Raw genomic sequence first — 15041 nt, 5'->3', positions numbered from 1 at the left:
GTGATCAGTGTGTCCCCTGTTGCTACATCCCAGCTTGTACCATTGATTAAATGGTTTAGTAATCAGATGTCACACTCTTTGGTTACATGGTGCAATGCAGTAGTCAATTGTGTAACTCTTCCATTGCCACCATTATTGATATCTGTGGGTCAATCTGATGTCCAATTCTTGTTATCTGATGCTGGACACAAACAAATAAGACATATGAGACTAACATACCGCTCACGAGGTATTGAACACTTAATGCAGCCAATTAAAGCTGCATCTGCCCAGATACAGGAGAGCAAACATTGCGTACTTTAAGGCATGAATTCCAGCTTTATCCTAATTTGAATTGTGCTTATTCACACTTTTTAAAAAGAGGGATGAATTCTAATAACTTTGTGATTTCCTGCCACCAGCAGCTTGACTTTTATGATTTTGAGATTGGATGCCACAAAATCTTATACAATCATTCATTTCCCCCTCAGCATTAATTGTAATCACTTATCAGTAGCATAAGCCCAATGCAGGGCCTCTCTTGACTGTAAACATGGAACATCATTTTGATTTCAACTGCCAGGCATAAAGATGCCTGAGCCTTCACTGCTTGAGTTACTCAGCTTTGCCAAACAGACTGTTGCCAAATGGTGCAACAGTCTGTCGTTCATTACAAAGGAAATTGAGGCAAAGCCATTAATTTGCTCATTAAGCATAACATTAGCAAAATAAATCCATGACAAACACTTATTAGGGGCTATTAATAACCCTAAAGCCCTAGTCTGTGGATGTACACAAACTGTTCCATTTCCTTTATGAGCACATTCATGTGGCTTGTAAGAAAAAAACAGTTTATTTATATTTCCATCACAGAACCTGGACATGTGTATGTTGTTAGTCAGTGCTCCATGTGCACTGCATAAAGCAGAACATACAGTCTGCAGGCAGACAGCAAGCAGACAGACTCTCCTGCAGGGCCTCACAAAGCAGATGACACAATTAGCCCTATGTGACACTATCCTTACATACAGTGATCCAAGCTGGGGGGTTTTGTGTATATGCATGAGGTAACGGTTCCTGTGTGTGTTGGTAGAGAAAGGAAGGGGGGGAGAAGAAAGACATGACAGTTTATGTGTAAATTTGTAAACTCATGACATCAGGAACAGCCCAGAAATGTAATTTAATGTCACTAATGAGAAGCCTGCAGCCCATCTCCTGCTAACATCGGTGTTTTAATGAGAGAATAACGAAGCAGGAGGACAGAGACCACTAATAACGTCCACATGCTTCCACTAAGCCCAACAGGCCTGCAGAAAAAAACTTGTGAGAAACATGGCAAATACTGGGACTAACAATGGATGAGAGAAATAAATGGAAAGATGGAAAACCATATCATCGACCCTTAGTTAGACCCAACCTTAATGCTGTTTTGAATAGCACATAGCTTAGGTATCACAACCAACACAATGTCAAAATGTAAAGCTCTTTTCTTACGCTATTTAAACAGACATGATTAAAAACTGATGTTTAGAAAATGCCTCACAAAGTCAGCTTTATTATCATTTCCTGCATGAAAAATAGACAAACCCACAGCAGAAGTATGAAAACATTGGAAATACTTGATTAAAATTAGCTTCAGAAATTTGTGAAGGTTGTAAAAAATAATTCCTGAGGCACTTGTTAGGTGAAAACATCCATTAAGTGTGGTATATGTGATTGTTTGCTCAGCTTTAGTCACTGTCGGTATGGCCGTCAAGCTGTCCGTTCTCACTTGGAACATTCAGTTTAAAGTGATAACCTGCTTCTAATTTCTGCTGATGTTGCTGGCTCAAATGACAACTGTTGCTAGCAATTTTTTATCAGCTGTAGCGAGCTAGTTGATTAAGCTGACTTTAGCGTGACGAGTTGGTTGAAAACACAGTCTCTTAATGTTTCAAACTGACCCATTTTAAGAAGGGAACCGTGTAAAAGGATCTTAAACATGAAGTCGATGGCTACATCACCGTTTCCTAAACTTTTTTTATGGGAACTAACTTTTAAAAAATGACAAACCATTGCGACCCAATTCACAAAAGGCCTTATTGTTCTTATTGTGAGAAAAGCTAATTTGTGTGTAAATGAATGACCATTTTTATTAAAATTTCTGCATCACCTTATATTATCTTGAATAATTAAACCAGCCATTTGAAGAGATACTGTATGTTTGATAAATCACAACTCTGTTTTATGCTTGTGTTATTGAAAAAAAAAAACATTCAGGCTATCTCATTCTTTTAATTTCCTCTCATCAGCAAAACAAACAGCGTGTTCGCTAGCCTTTCATATTAGATTCAATGTTATAAGTAGGCTACAATTATCAGATCAATACGAACATTCAGACTTTATCATGTACTGCAGATATGAATGTTGAATAAAAGACCATGGAAGAAATTCTGCAAATGTATTAGGCGATGTTGATAAAATGTCCCGCGATGCACCTGTGGGTCTTGATATTGTGCTTAAAGACTGAAGCTAGAGCTGCAGTTATGATTGCTAGATTGGACAATCACTGTTTGTACAAAGGGGGTTGCAAATTAGTAATAAATGCTCTTCCATAAATTGTGAATACTTTATTCCATTTAGCATGGGCTCCTCCAGGAAGGGGAGAGGTCAGGGGCAACAGAGTAGGAATAGATTAACTGCCTTGCTCAAGGACACTTGAGATAGCTGAATATGGCCTCAGTATTGACACAGAGGTTTGAATTCTAATTCAGCTAGTTGAAGGGCAATCTGTCAAACTAAAAAGCGATCCTGTTATTGTGTTTCTCATTTAGGACTCTGGCCTGTGGCTTGTATGGCATGAGGAGATGGTTGAGGATGATTTGAAAGAGCTGCTAACTATATGCCTCTGTTTTTTTTTTTTATTTGGCTAAATGGGGAGCATGCATGCTGAGTTTATGAGCCGTACGACATATGCTACTAAATAAATTATCTTGATAGCTATCTTTAGGTGGACTTTTATCTAAATGTTCTCTTGATGACGCCTGTCTTTGTCTGATGCTACATAAACAAACAACCAGTGTACAGACATGATATTGTTTTTGATGACACAAATGAGAAGGTAATGATCTGTGGGGAACTGAAAAGCAGCAGTGATGGAACAATGCAGCGTGACTTAAAAACAAAAGGCCAACCACACAATAACACTAACAACAAAAAACCCGAACAGAAGGCACAAGCTGGCTATGTTGATCACAGATTACTCATTATCCCGTGAGCACTAGTCATGTCTAGGTCTTGAGTTACAAACTGCACAATGCAGGTCCATGCCGGAGCTCCCAGAGGAGTACTGAGGGCTCATGTTCACCCTGTTTCTTTACTGGCACAGTCCGAGGAGGCCAACACAGATTTAACCACATGTGAAGAAGCCTAAATCTCCCCTTTGTTGTTCTCTTTCTGTCTTTAAGCCAATCCCTGTTATGTGTGCGACAGATGTGAGACCTTCAATTATATAAGTGCTCAAATCACAAATCAAGTAGCTGCAGGTTTTGCCTTCTACATGTAAAACAACATACAACCACCCTGGACACTGAGCAAAAGTGCAAATATCCTTGTTTCTTCCTGACTTTTTCGCTGAGCAAGCTGTGATTGAAAAGGTATTAGACACAGAGAATGGAGCAGAAGAATCCCTGCCTCCTCCTGGTGCTCTACAGACCATGCAGCAAGATCACATAAATGCTCACAGGGAAATCTGTTTTCAATACACTGCTTCCTGTGAAGGCAGGAAATAGCCGTCATTTCTGCAGGCAATTAACAAAGAACCAGTGTGATCATCGACCTCTGAGCGGCTTCCTTGAGATCAGGAGCCTTGCCTCCAACACTGCTAATTCAATTAGAGACCGAAAGGGCAAGCCGGGGAAGAGGGCACCATGGGAGTGTGAAAGGGAAGTTATGAACGAAGTTATGGCTGGGGTGTGGAGGATTTGTGCACAGACATGGAAGAGGGAGTATTTCCATGGCACACAACCAGCAGGCAGCATAGCAGACAAGTAAAGACAGCATACATTGGTACAGAGAGTTGGACAAGCTGCTGGAGGGGTTGAGGATGGAGCTATTTAATACCCAGCTGAAACACGTCCTCCTCTGTCCTGGCCTTGGGTGATGTTTCTCTTCACATGTTTTACTGAGGCTGCAGCTCAGTTACAGCTGCAGGACTCATTAATCTTTGTTGTACTTGAAGTAGCTTTTAGTGTCTTGTGAGGTTTTGTTTCCTGCAATAACAAGCACCGTCTGACCTTAGTACGATCCTGCAGCTATAGCATCAACTACGTACTGTAATGTACAACAGAGAGCGCATTACAAGCAGCATTCATTTCTCATTATCCCATTTGCGGCCGCAAAAAACAAGCAACACTGAACTTATTGTAACATATTTCTGACCACCCAATGATTCAAATATTTACTGTCTTTTAAACTCTGGTGTGGTCTTCACCAACTCCTGAGAGACATATCTGCCTCCTAACAGTAGCTGCTAAATGCTCCACTATGCTCACCAGCAAGTCACTAACTTTGTCGATCAGCTGTTTGGTGCACACAGCCAGTTTACCATTCGATTTAACGCCACTGAAAACGACTGCATGAAAAAGGCGAGAACAGGTAGTTCAATCAAAATAATAACCTGAAAGACACTAAAACGCTCTGTGAAGCTGAGGGGAAATTCGGTTGTGGGTTGATAATTCTCTGTGGGTTTATAACCATATCCACCTACCTCTTGTATATAAAGCAACCTGTCACACTCAATCCAATCACTCCAGCAAGTTCAGCTTTAATTTAACTGTGGATGCCTTTGGACAGCAGTGTTTAATTCCAATGAGAATGTCTGTCATGCTGTATTTTGCAGTTCATTAATATGAGTTGGAAAGTTTCATGTGGAAGAGTTTCGGTAAATCTTCTCAACACAATAACAAATAAGGTGTCAACAGTAGAGTAGGATATATTAAGTAAAAGACTTACAAGCTTAAAAACTACGGCAGCAACAGCTGACCCAAGTAACATCAAGCTTTTCATGGGTACATGATAATGTCTAATGCAGATTTTGCGCAAACATTTCTGGTAATTTTAGAGATATCCAATCTCTGTGAACTTGCCAGACTTGCCACTCCTCTAGTGCAATGGCCTGTGCCTTGGCCCCCCAACTGACAAACATAAACACAAGGAGGAAAACGATACTAAAGAATCGCAGTGTTGAGCAGACAAGGACAGCCTCCCATTTGTTTACATATTTCTGCCTCCATAACAGCAGTGGGGGAAGGCCAGGGGAACTTCCTATTTTGGGAAACAGCTGCTTTAAAGCAACAGTTTCTGGAAAAGGATTAGCATGATGGGAGAATGAGCAGCAATCTGTTTTAGTTAAAGACTAAATCTGTGGACAGAGTGCTACACAGCCACATCTAAAACACCTTTTCCAAAAGCCTTCAATCCCAACAACCAACTCACGAACATATTTTTTCCTCTTCAGAGTTGTGATAATGCAGGTTACGTTACAATGACTTTCCACACATCTGACAATGCTGTGATGTGGTGGTTTAAATACACTTTGAGTGAACACCGGGTGGGCCACCAGTACTACCAGTAAGATGTGAGTGTTGTTACTTGATATTAATGAACTGAGACTGATCTCATGAGGGGAGAGGTCTAAGTCATTGCAAAAAGTAAGGTGAGCTCTTGATGGTGCATGTCAGATCAGTGATATTCAACAGCTGCACGTCTGAGGTTGCTTCAAAGACCGACTAATAAAACCTCTAATCTTAGACAGATTAGAGAGACAAGAGAATATTAATAGCTATGTTGCTTTTGTTTCTGCTTCCATTACTGTGGACTAATTTCTGCTTTTTTGAATGATTTATGTTTCCGTCCATAGTTTCATTGACATCCTACATTGCAAGGCACACAAATGTAATGAAGAATCACAGTTATGTGATCATTTAATGACAGCACTCTTTCTACATGGCTCTATTTTGGTATTTCAACACTGCAATCTTTTGTAACGTATTGGCCAACATATATAGAGATAATGATATCTTTGATAAGCTAATATCAATTGATAATATTGGCCAGGCATTTTTGGGTCAGACTCTACTTTGGAACTGATAATCAACACATTTACTGTGTTGACAACATACAATTTGAGTGATCATATAAACTGCTAGTACTGATGCTATTTTATACTTAGCTTTTGATGCTATGTGTTTTCAGAATGAAAGTGCAGATATACCGATGTGGATTACCCACTACATAGAAAAAGTCTACAGACAAATTTCAACTAATAATGAAGACTAAATGTTTTCTTTGGCAGACATAAGAGCATCTCCCACTCAGATGACTTTTGGCAGCCAACCATCTTTCTCCTCCCTCTCTCTGTGAGCAAGTGTGTAACAGCACATGTGTGTTCTGCATTTAATTTGTCCCCATCAGCTTAAAGCTCATGCTGCAACACTGCAGGCCAAACTGAAAAGGCCTGGGTCTGGAAAATCGAATATCTGCCCATATAACCTCAGGCTAGGATGATGTCAGGTACTCTGTCTGTGTGACTGCAATCAATCACTGAGTGCATCCAACGTTCCATGCTGGTTCAGCAATGCTGTGCGTCGGCCAGCAAATTTTCGAAGGATGCGCAAACACTTTCACTGACCAAATTTAAAGACAACAACTGTGAGAACACCGGGGTCTTTGTAAGTTAGGAGGGTGGCACGCCTGGAACTTCAGAACTGCACAGAAAGTCACAGCTGCCTCTGTCATCACAGCAGCCTTCAATGCAGCTGTAGCATTTTTGCCTGTAACCAAAGCTGAAACCAGACCTACACTGTCTCAGAGCTCCCTGCCGCTGCACCCTCACGTAACAGAGGACACAGCTGACCCCCAATGACCTCTGCCTGTCAGAGGTTCAATGCTCGGAGTCAGAAAGCTGGCGAGGGCAGCTCCAATATCTGATTTTCTCCAGAGGGGAGATATTCAGGGGGAAGCAGTCGGGCCTGTAAGGGGGCAGCAAAATGATTTGACTGGATATTCTCTCAGACTTGACCCTAAAATGTGACCCTAAGAGTTACTTGGCTTTTGAATCTGGCTGGTAGCCATTTTGCATTTGTGTTTTAAAGCTTGGCCAATACAGCATAGAGAATTTAGTATGACCGGGTAGAAGCTAAAACGTTGGGGTGGATTTGATCCTGAAAGGGCTCCAAGAATAAGCTCCTGTCACTTTTGCTTTGAGCTACAGACGCCTTAAATCCACTTAATTTGTGCAAACACAGAAGCAGACATGGGTGTGTTTAAGTCTTACCTGCCCTGAAATTGACAGTTGACAGTGGTCTCTTACTCTGAGAGCACACATTCATGACTTAATGCGCTCCAGCCAGTAAGGAAGGACAAAGATCTACAAAGGACCAAACTGATTTATCCCCAAAGTAGGCAAGCTTAAATTATAAATGTACATACAGTAAGAGTCTGTCAGGCTGTACAGAGTGCCCTACTCAGGTCCTATATGTGACTGACTGCTTAGTAAATCTTGTCCCTAAACCCACCACAATCACTGACTGTAACTAAAAATGTCTGTGGGTGTAAAGAGGTGTTACTCACTTCAAAGCTGTTGGTCTGGGTCGGTTGGCAAAACACAATGTGCGTGACTGGCAGGTACATATAAGCTGTGCGGTAAGAGCAGATCTTCTGGTGACCCTGCACCAGTTTATACAGCTCCAGGCACATCAGGCCTGCCACTGCGGCTGTGGTGGTAGCTATGGCTGGGATGATCCTTCCAGCTATGCGCTTACTCTGTGAAGGAGACAGGAGACAGGAGACATCATATGTCTTGTAAAATCTTATACAGCAAAGTAATTACTATGTCAGATAAATTCAGTGATATTTTTAACAATATTTCACCATGATAATGGAAGGATAGTTTAAAGCAGCAAAAAAATGAAATCATTCAAGTAAAGTGCAGGTACTTCAAAACTGTACTAAATTAGGCCTACAGTACTTGAGTGAATGCACCACTGGTCACATTTCAGAGACAAACATTGTTCCTTTTTACTGTATTGCTTTTATTTCACAGCTATAGTTACATGAATTTTAAGGTTTTATATGCAAAACAAATGGTCATCTTATAAAATATGATGCATTGTTATAGATTAAGCTACTAAACAAAGTTTCAACCAGCTGAAACATAAATGATTCATAAACACAGTAATGCATCAGTATTCAATGCATCCTGTAATGCATAATATAACAATTACACGGGACAGATTCTGCTGCATAACGAGTACTTTTACTTTAAATAGTTCAAGTATACTTTGCTGCAAATGCTATTGTGCCGTAAAAGGGACATTTTATGTATATTTATATATTTTTTTGCATTACATGTAAAGATTTTTGTTGTATGTAATGCATAATATTTCACTGCTTAGACATTCATTTGATTATCTAATATAGGCTTTTTATGTCATATATCAATACAGGAGCAATATCATTATTATTATTATTATTATGATCTTGACAGTGACAAATTGCCACAACCTTATGTATGTTTTGCAGTGTAGATATACAACGAACAGGGTAAAATGGTGAGTAAAAGTAAAGTTCTTTCCGAACAAGATGCCACATGTGGAAATCTCTGTATGCTTACACACAGGTAACCCTCCATTGTCTCCCCTCACTCAGTAGTACCCATCCCCCCCATCCTCCATCTGTCTTGGCTGTGTGTGTCTGCAGCAGCGGCCGGTACAAGGCCTGGCTCAGGTGTCACCTCCCAGGCGACAGGTAAAGTGCTGTGATTAGTTTTGCTCCAGGAACAATAGGTGAGGAGGCTGTTTCTGTGGCTTTAGGGCAGGTGTGTGCAGCAACGACTGAAAACATGACCCCAAGGGGGTGGGGGGTGGGGGGGGGGGTTTTCATGCTTTTTCTAATCTACACCGCCTCTCACTTCAGCTTCATCCGTCTTATTCACCTCTATATCTTTTAACCCTTCACAGATATTTTTTCAGATGATGCACACGGTGAAAATGCTGACCTCGTGCCGATCAGCTGCAGGGATGACATAGTTCTCCGCCCTCAGGTTAGAAGCAGCAACAATGTAGTCCATGTGGAAGTTACTGTCGTCATCCTGTGCCAGGTGGGATGGTAAACATACAGTATATGAGCCATTCATGTAACACACTCGAAAGCGTGATACACAAGAACAAAATTTATCTCTGTTTTCATCCATGTCCATGCCAAGTGACACCCCCAGAGGTGTGATGCTCGGTTTGGCTGCTTTGAGCTTTGAAGGCTTTGTTGTTGTGTCACTTACATCACTCTAATAAATGACTTGGTCACCCCAACAGAATGCAGGGGGAAATCAGATTTCTGTTATGATCGACATGGCCAGTGAGGTCATGCCTCTGCTTCCGCGGCTCTACAAAGACTAAGAAGGGGACTGTCACTCGGGGATGGCTTTAGGGGTTGTGAGGAAGCTCCTAGCTGGCAACCTGATGCATCTGAAACCCTCCTACACACATTCCATCTATCCACAGCATGACCTGGGCATGAAGGGATGAAAATGAAGAGAAGGGGGAGCAAGGTAGTTTGGGGATCTCATTCTTATTCAAGATGACATTTGATATGTACCTGAATTACCTCATACACCTTCATTCCTGCTTCTCCTGAGTCACTAAATGCTTTACCAGAACCTCTCTCAGGCTGAGAGTCATATTCCACAGCCTCTCTAAATTCCTCTATCACTCACTTCTGCAGCAACTGCACCCCGTCTGGCCTTCTAATAGCTCTGCGTTGAGGCGTCGGGACTGAAGTGAAGGTTTTGTCGCTGTGACAAACCTTTCAACTCCACACTCCCAACCTCCATGAAGATAAAGAAAAGGCGTGTAAAGGAGGTGGGGATTTTAATTAGTCTACTCGTTTTCCAAGGTTTCCCAGGAACTCAATGGAGGGTCAATAGGTGAACAGGTAAATAGGAATGGTCAGATGCAGAGGACATATTCCTTCCCACAGGGGTTAATTAAGTATAATGAAAACTATATTTGGGAAGAGACATCCACAATTACTCAAGATATCACTGTATTTGTTTATGAACATCACGCTGCACCGAAGACCACTAATGATTTTTTGACACAAGTTAATTATTCTGTTTTTCCTTATCATGGTCCACCTCATGTATCCCCTCTGCTGAGATGTAAATAGAAAGAATTGCTGCCCTCGTGACACAGACAAGGTCTCTTCAGAGGCAGTTTTTTTTTCTCTGCTTACTTAGCCGACTGTGCTGAAACAACTGGTTCAGGGAATTTGTTGGGAAGAAGCATATCTAATCTGCGCTCCCAGATAATTTCTTAGAAAAGAGGGAGCTTTACACTTGGATCCCACAGACCCTGCAAGATTTCAACCGAGCGCTAAACAGGATTTAATGTCCAGACAGTGAATGCTTATTTGTCGAGAGGTGGTGTGAAAGAGTGTGAGGTGAGACATAGAGGGAAATCTACCTTCAGGGCTCAGGGTGCCACTTCAAAGACACAGTCGACACAGTTGCGGACAGTAGTATCTGTGCCGAGTTGTTAAATGTAATTCATTTCACCAAATGTGTTCTAATGAGGCTCTCACACAGGCCCACAGGGACAGAGTGCAACACGTCATACTATGAAAACTACAACCACTGAAGGGGAAAACAATTGGCATCACAATATGCAATCAAGGGCTAAATTGCTAAACAAACAAAAAAGGCCTGTAGCTAGTTAAAAATGATTTATTTTAGCATGTCAAAGGGTTAAATTTAGCACCCAGTTCTGTCATCTACCCTGCTGGTAGTGCAACCCACCATAGGCATTTTTCTGTTGTTTGCTAGCAGATGAAAGTAACAAGGAGGCACCTTCACACAATACAAATCAATAGGGAATGATAAATTGTCTTCCCCTGCAGTGTGGGCAGGACTTAATTGCACTCTGTTTCTATATAGATATGAAGTTGTTCCACGTGAACTGGCTGAATGAAGTGTTCTTTTCATCTAGGATTTAAACTTCTGAGTATATATACTGTATCTTAGCCCCAAGGAGTTATAACAGCGAACAAAGAGCACAAGCAAACTCTGTTTCATGAATATGTTCAGGAATAGCACAGATTCGGGTCACCGAGGACCCAAAGAAGAGGGGAAAAAAGAAGCATATTCTGAAAGCACCCACAGATTTGAGTGCAGCTCCCTGCTAACACTCAGCCGCCAATCTGTCTGTGGCTTCTGCAGAGCGTGCAGCAGAGGTGTCACTGCACTCATGCCCTACCTTCTCAAAGTCGATGGGGTACATCTGCATGGATGAGCTTTTCAGAGATGATGAGGCCAACTTCCCTTTCAACTCCTCAAGTCGGGCTTTCTCTGGTACAAGGACACAGAGAGAGAGTTAAGAAAATAAATTCTGGAGGAAAGTGAGGTAATACCAAAAAATATCAGAGATGAAATGACTCACCGGCTTCATCTCTGTCCTCTTGTTTCTCCTCCTCCATCTCCTTGTCAGTGAGATGAATCTTCACGGAGGACTTGGGAGTGAAAGATGGTACGTGGACGTTTTCTAAGGTTTCTCTGATAGAAGCGCCGTCTCTTGTCCCGCTGATTCCGAAGATCTGCCCGTAGAGATTAGCTGCTGCCACAACATACTCCATATGGATAGTCTAAAGCACAGAATGAAATTATAAACTGCTATAAAACTATTGTCATGTTTTCACAGAAAACACAATGTCCATATAGAACCTAAATATACTAAAACACTACCATGTCATTGTGCATTTCTTTAAAACAGAGCTTTGTCTTTCTATGGAAAAGAAAAAGCTATAGGTTAAAATAAAATTGGTTATTTAAAGCTGACTCAGCAGACCTAACTGCAGGGTGAAACTGTAGAAGGGACATTTTGTAAAAGGTATATTAAGGTAGTGCATTCAGTCCAAATGACTTCCCTGAACAGAACAGGTAGCTGTAACAATAGGTCACTTTCTTTATCTCTCTCATCACACACACACACGCACATTGTATCTTACTGCAGTCACTGCTGCTTACGGCACGACAGCACTTTACACTTTACAGATATTTTAGGTCTCTACAACCCTTTATTTATTTCACTGATAAGTAGATTTGCAGGTTGTGCAAATGCTGCATTCTCAAACTTACAACGCATGAATAAAACCAGATAGCAATTATAGAATAGAAGAGCTTGTAACATAAACAATATCTTACAGAGAAATTACTTTTTGATTAACAAAAAATGCAAAGATAATAGACAACACATCCAAAACAAAAGTGCTGCAAATAATAAACACAGGTGCGATTGTGACGTCACACCGTATCACACTCTTTGCTTTCTAGATAAATGAAAAATGGCACTGACCCTGGCATTTGCAGTTGTAGCATTGACTGTCAAAACATGTCACGCAGGTGGAGGGGCAAAAATGAATTGTGAAGGAGATAAAACTCAGATGACAGGAGATGGAATAAAAATGCTGACAGTGCAAAGACGATGGAAAAGGTGAGGTCAAATGACGGAGGGAGGAAAGCAAATCTTCTGTGTGAGACAATAAGATGTTGCAAATTGTCAATGTTTTTCGGCTATCAGTGCATCATTACAACCTTCCAAGTTACAGTATATTAAGCTTAATATCAGCTTTACCTCTTTTGTAACTGAGAGTATGTAGAAATCAGCTTGGCTGTCAAGGACGTGAACATGTGTGGAGAGCAGATTATTATCTGCGTTTCATTGTCCATATGCAGGTTAAGTGGCATTCACAGCTCAGATAAGAATCCAGTATATGGTCAGAGTGGGGAAGAGACACTATCAGCCCAGATAACGAAAGAATGCCAGCGGTCATCACCAAATACTGTGTCATTTTTCAGTCATTCCCATCCACTGTTTTAGGGTGCATTTCATGATTACTACTGCAGGAGGAATTGGAGCGGACGCTACTCACACTGTTGGGGTCGAAGGTCAGTTGGTGAGGGCATCTCTTGGATCCAGCCCAGAAGGGTAGACCAGAAGCAGTTACCTAAAGGAAGAAAATGTCTTTATCACAATGATCAACAGCTGAAAATACTGCATCTACATACAGTATATGCTTTTATAAAGCTCTCCGTAGTTATTCAAAATACAAAGGTGACAGCCACAAGAAGATCTTCGTCCCCTATTAAAAAAGGATCAATTTCTTTATTCCAAAAGCTTTATCTTTGAGATGGAATTGTTATGCAGTGTACTTTCATCACAAACAATATACCGTTTCAATGTATTACATGATGAAACATCACTTGGTCCTTCAGTTCTCTGACACAGCAGGAGGATTACAACCGTCCCGTCAGACAGCCACACTAATATTGTTATCAGTCGTGTGTTGACAACACAATTTGTATGTCTGATAAAGGAACAAAGGAATGGAGAGCTTTGATGTTTCCAAATGGTCCATATGCTGGGAAAGAGAGAGTCTCCTACTGGTGCTGCCAGTTTTCACTGCAGGGGAGCTTTCTATAGCAGCCAAAAGGCATCAGCTGCATTCTCCTTCTGACAACCAGGATTCAGACGGCTTTGGGGCACCAACAATGATTGATCCCTGAAAAGGTTGATACCACTTAGTTTTACAATGTATATGGTGCACTCATGGCCCAAGAATACTAATTTTAAAGATTACAACCTCAAGGTCCAGTTCTTTTATTAATGAATCATTGATGAATTTGTAATTTACAATTTTCTATTATTGTCTGTTATAAATAAAACAGATTTGACTTCTATTCATTATTATTTCATAGTTGATGATTTACTGTATTCTATAAAATGCAAAAAAACACTGAAACACCTACTTTCATATCATTTCTTAAAGTGTATTAATTTAATAAAAAAATGAAATGTACTTCTTTTGTCTGGCCATTATAAAAAAGAAAAACTGGTATTAAATTTACAATTTTATGGTACAGAAAAAAAATAAAAATCTTCACTAACTTGAAGGACTATGATTAAACACTGCGTTCACTTAACTGATTGTCCATCAACTAGTCTCAGCCCTCTTCTTTGGTCTTTTACTGCAGTACTTTCATTAGCAGGCAATGAGCTGCTCACTGTAAAGAATGGGATGGCATCAACAATATAAGGCCTTTAATCTTGGATGTCATTTGGGGTACAACCATATCTTATTCTGGACAGCCTCTCACTCTATCTTTATCTCTTGTACACAGACTTGAGCCTTGCATGGAAGATGCTCCCATAATGTCTTTGGTTCAAATCCAACCATTGTTCCATGTGTAAAAGTTTAACACATATGCAGGACCATGCTCACTTCTATATGGAGGTTCACACCCAACAAAGTAGCTGTTATAGTGAATGTGTGGCCATCTGTCATACTTGTGTACCCATATTCGTCAGTTTGGTTTGTGAACGTTAACTGACGTTAGCTGTTTTATCACAGTTCCTCAGAAAGTTTGCAGTCAAGAGTGACTTTCCAAGAAGACAATGAAACCATAACTCTCACATACTGTAGGTTACGACAACGAGAGCTAGGGAAGAAAAAGGAGAAGTAAAAAATGATAATCATAACTGCCAAAGAGTTTCTCTGTGTTGTGTTGAGATCATAAGGATAAACAGAAATGTTCGGATGTTTTCCGGATTGGTTAAAATTCTAATTGTAACACATGATGGTTCATTTTATCAGCATAAGTCATAATACTTAAAGTTGTGTTTTTCTCAAGGGAAATACAGGGAATGTAGTGCTCTACTATAAATATTTAAGCAGACACGAATGGAAGAAAATCACACTTAGGAATTTCTATAACCCTACAGGGACATCTAATGAGGCTATGAACGGCCAGTTGCTGGACTGGGACAGGGGTTAGTGAGGGTCTGTTTGGGTTACTGATCTGTGCCCCCCCCAGGTGTGACAGCAACATGTGACATCACTGTCTGCATGCTTCACCAGATTACAAACCCTCAGAGCCGCTCAGAGATATTTATCAGCGATGGCTTTCAGTGGTTCGGGTTTCAGACGAGGCTCATAGTGGTCTCTGAGCCCCGGGAAATATGTTGCATTACACC

General features: G+C 40.8%; 1 protein-coding gene across 1 annotated transcript in view; it reads right to left on the bottom strand.

Annotated features, from left to right (window-relative positions):
- Positions 1–15041, bottom strand: part of uba7 (ubiquitin-like modifier activating enzyme 7) — a 33396-nt gene that overhangs the window by 10048 nt on the left and 8307 nt on the right. The window contains exons 17-21 of the mRNA XM_031867624.1: positions 12940–13014; positions 11451–11652; positions 11268–11359; positions 9017–9109; positions 7591–7782 (exon numbers count right to left, since the gene is read on the bottom strand). Of these exons, the coding sequence (XP_031723484.1) occupies positions 7591–7782; positions 9017–9109; positions 11268–11359; positions 11451–11652; positions 12940–13014 (654 nt within the window). The remainder of the gene's footprint in view (positions 1–7590; positions 7783–9016; positions 9110–11267; positions 11360–11450; positions 11653–12939; positions 13015–15041) is intronic.

The sequence above is a fragment of the Anarrhichthys ocellatus genome, unplaced genomic scaffold (assembly GCF_004355925.1).
Source record: "Anarrhichthys ocellatus isolate YVR2014 unplaced genomic scaffold, GSC_Weel_1.0 scaffold1, whole genome shotgun sequence".
NCBI lineage: Eukaryota > Metazoa > Chordata > Actinopteri > Perciformes > Anarhichadidae > Anarrhichthys > Anarrhichthys ocellatus.
This window is presented reverse-complemented; position numbering and strand designations above follow the sequence as displayed.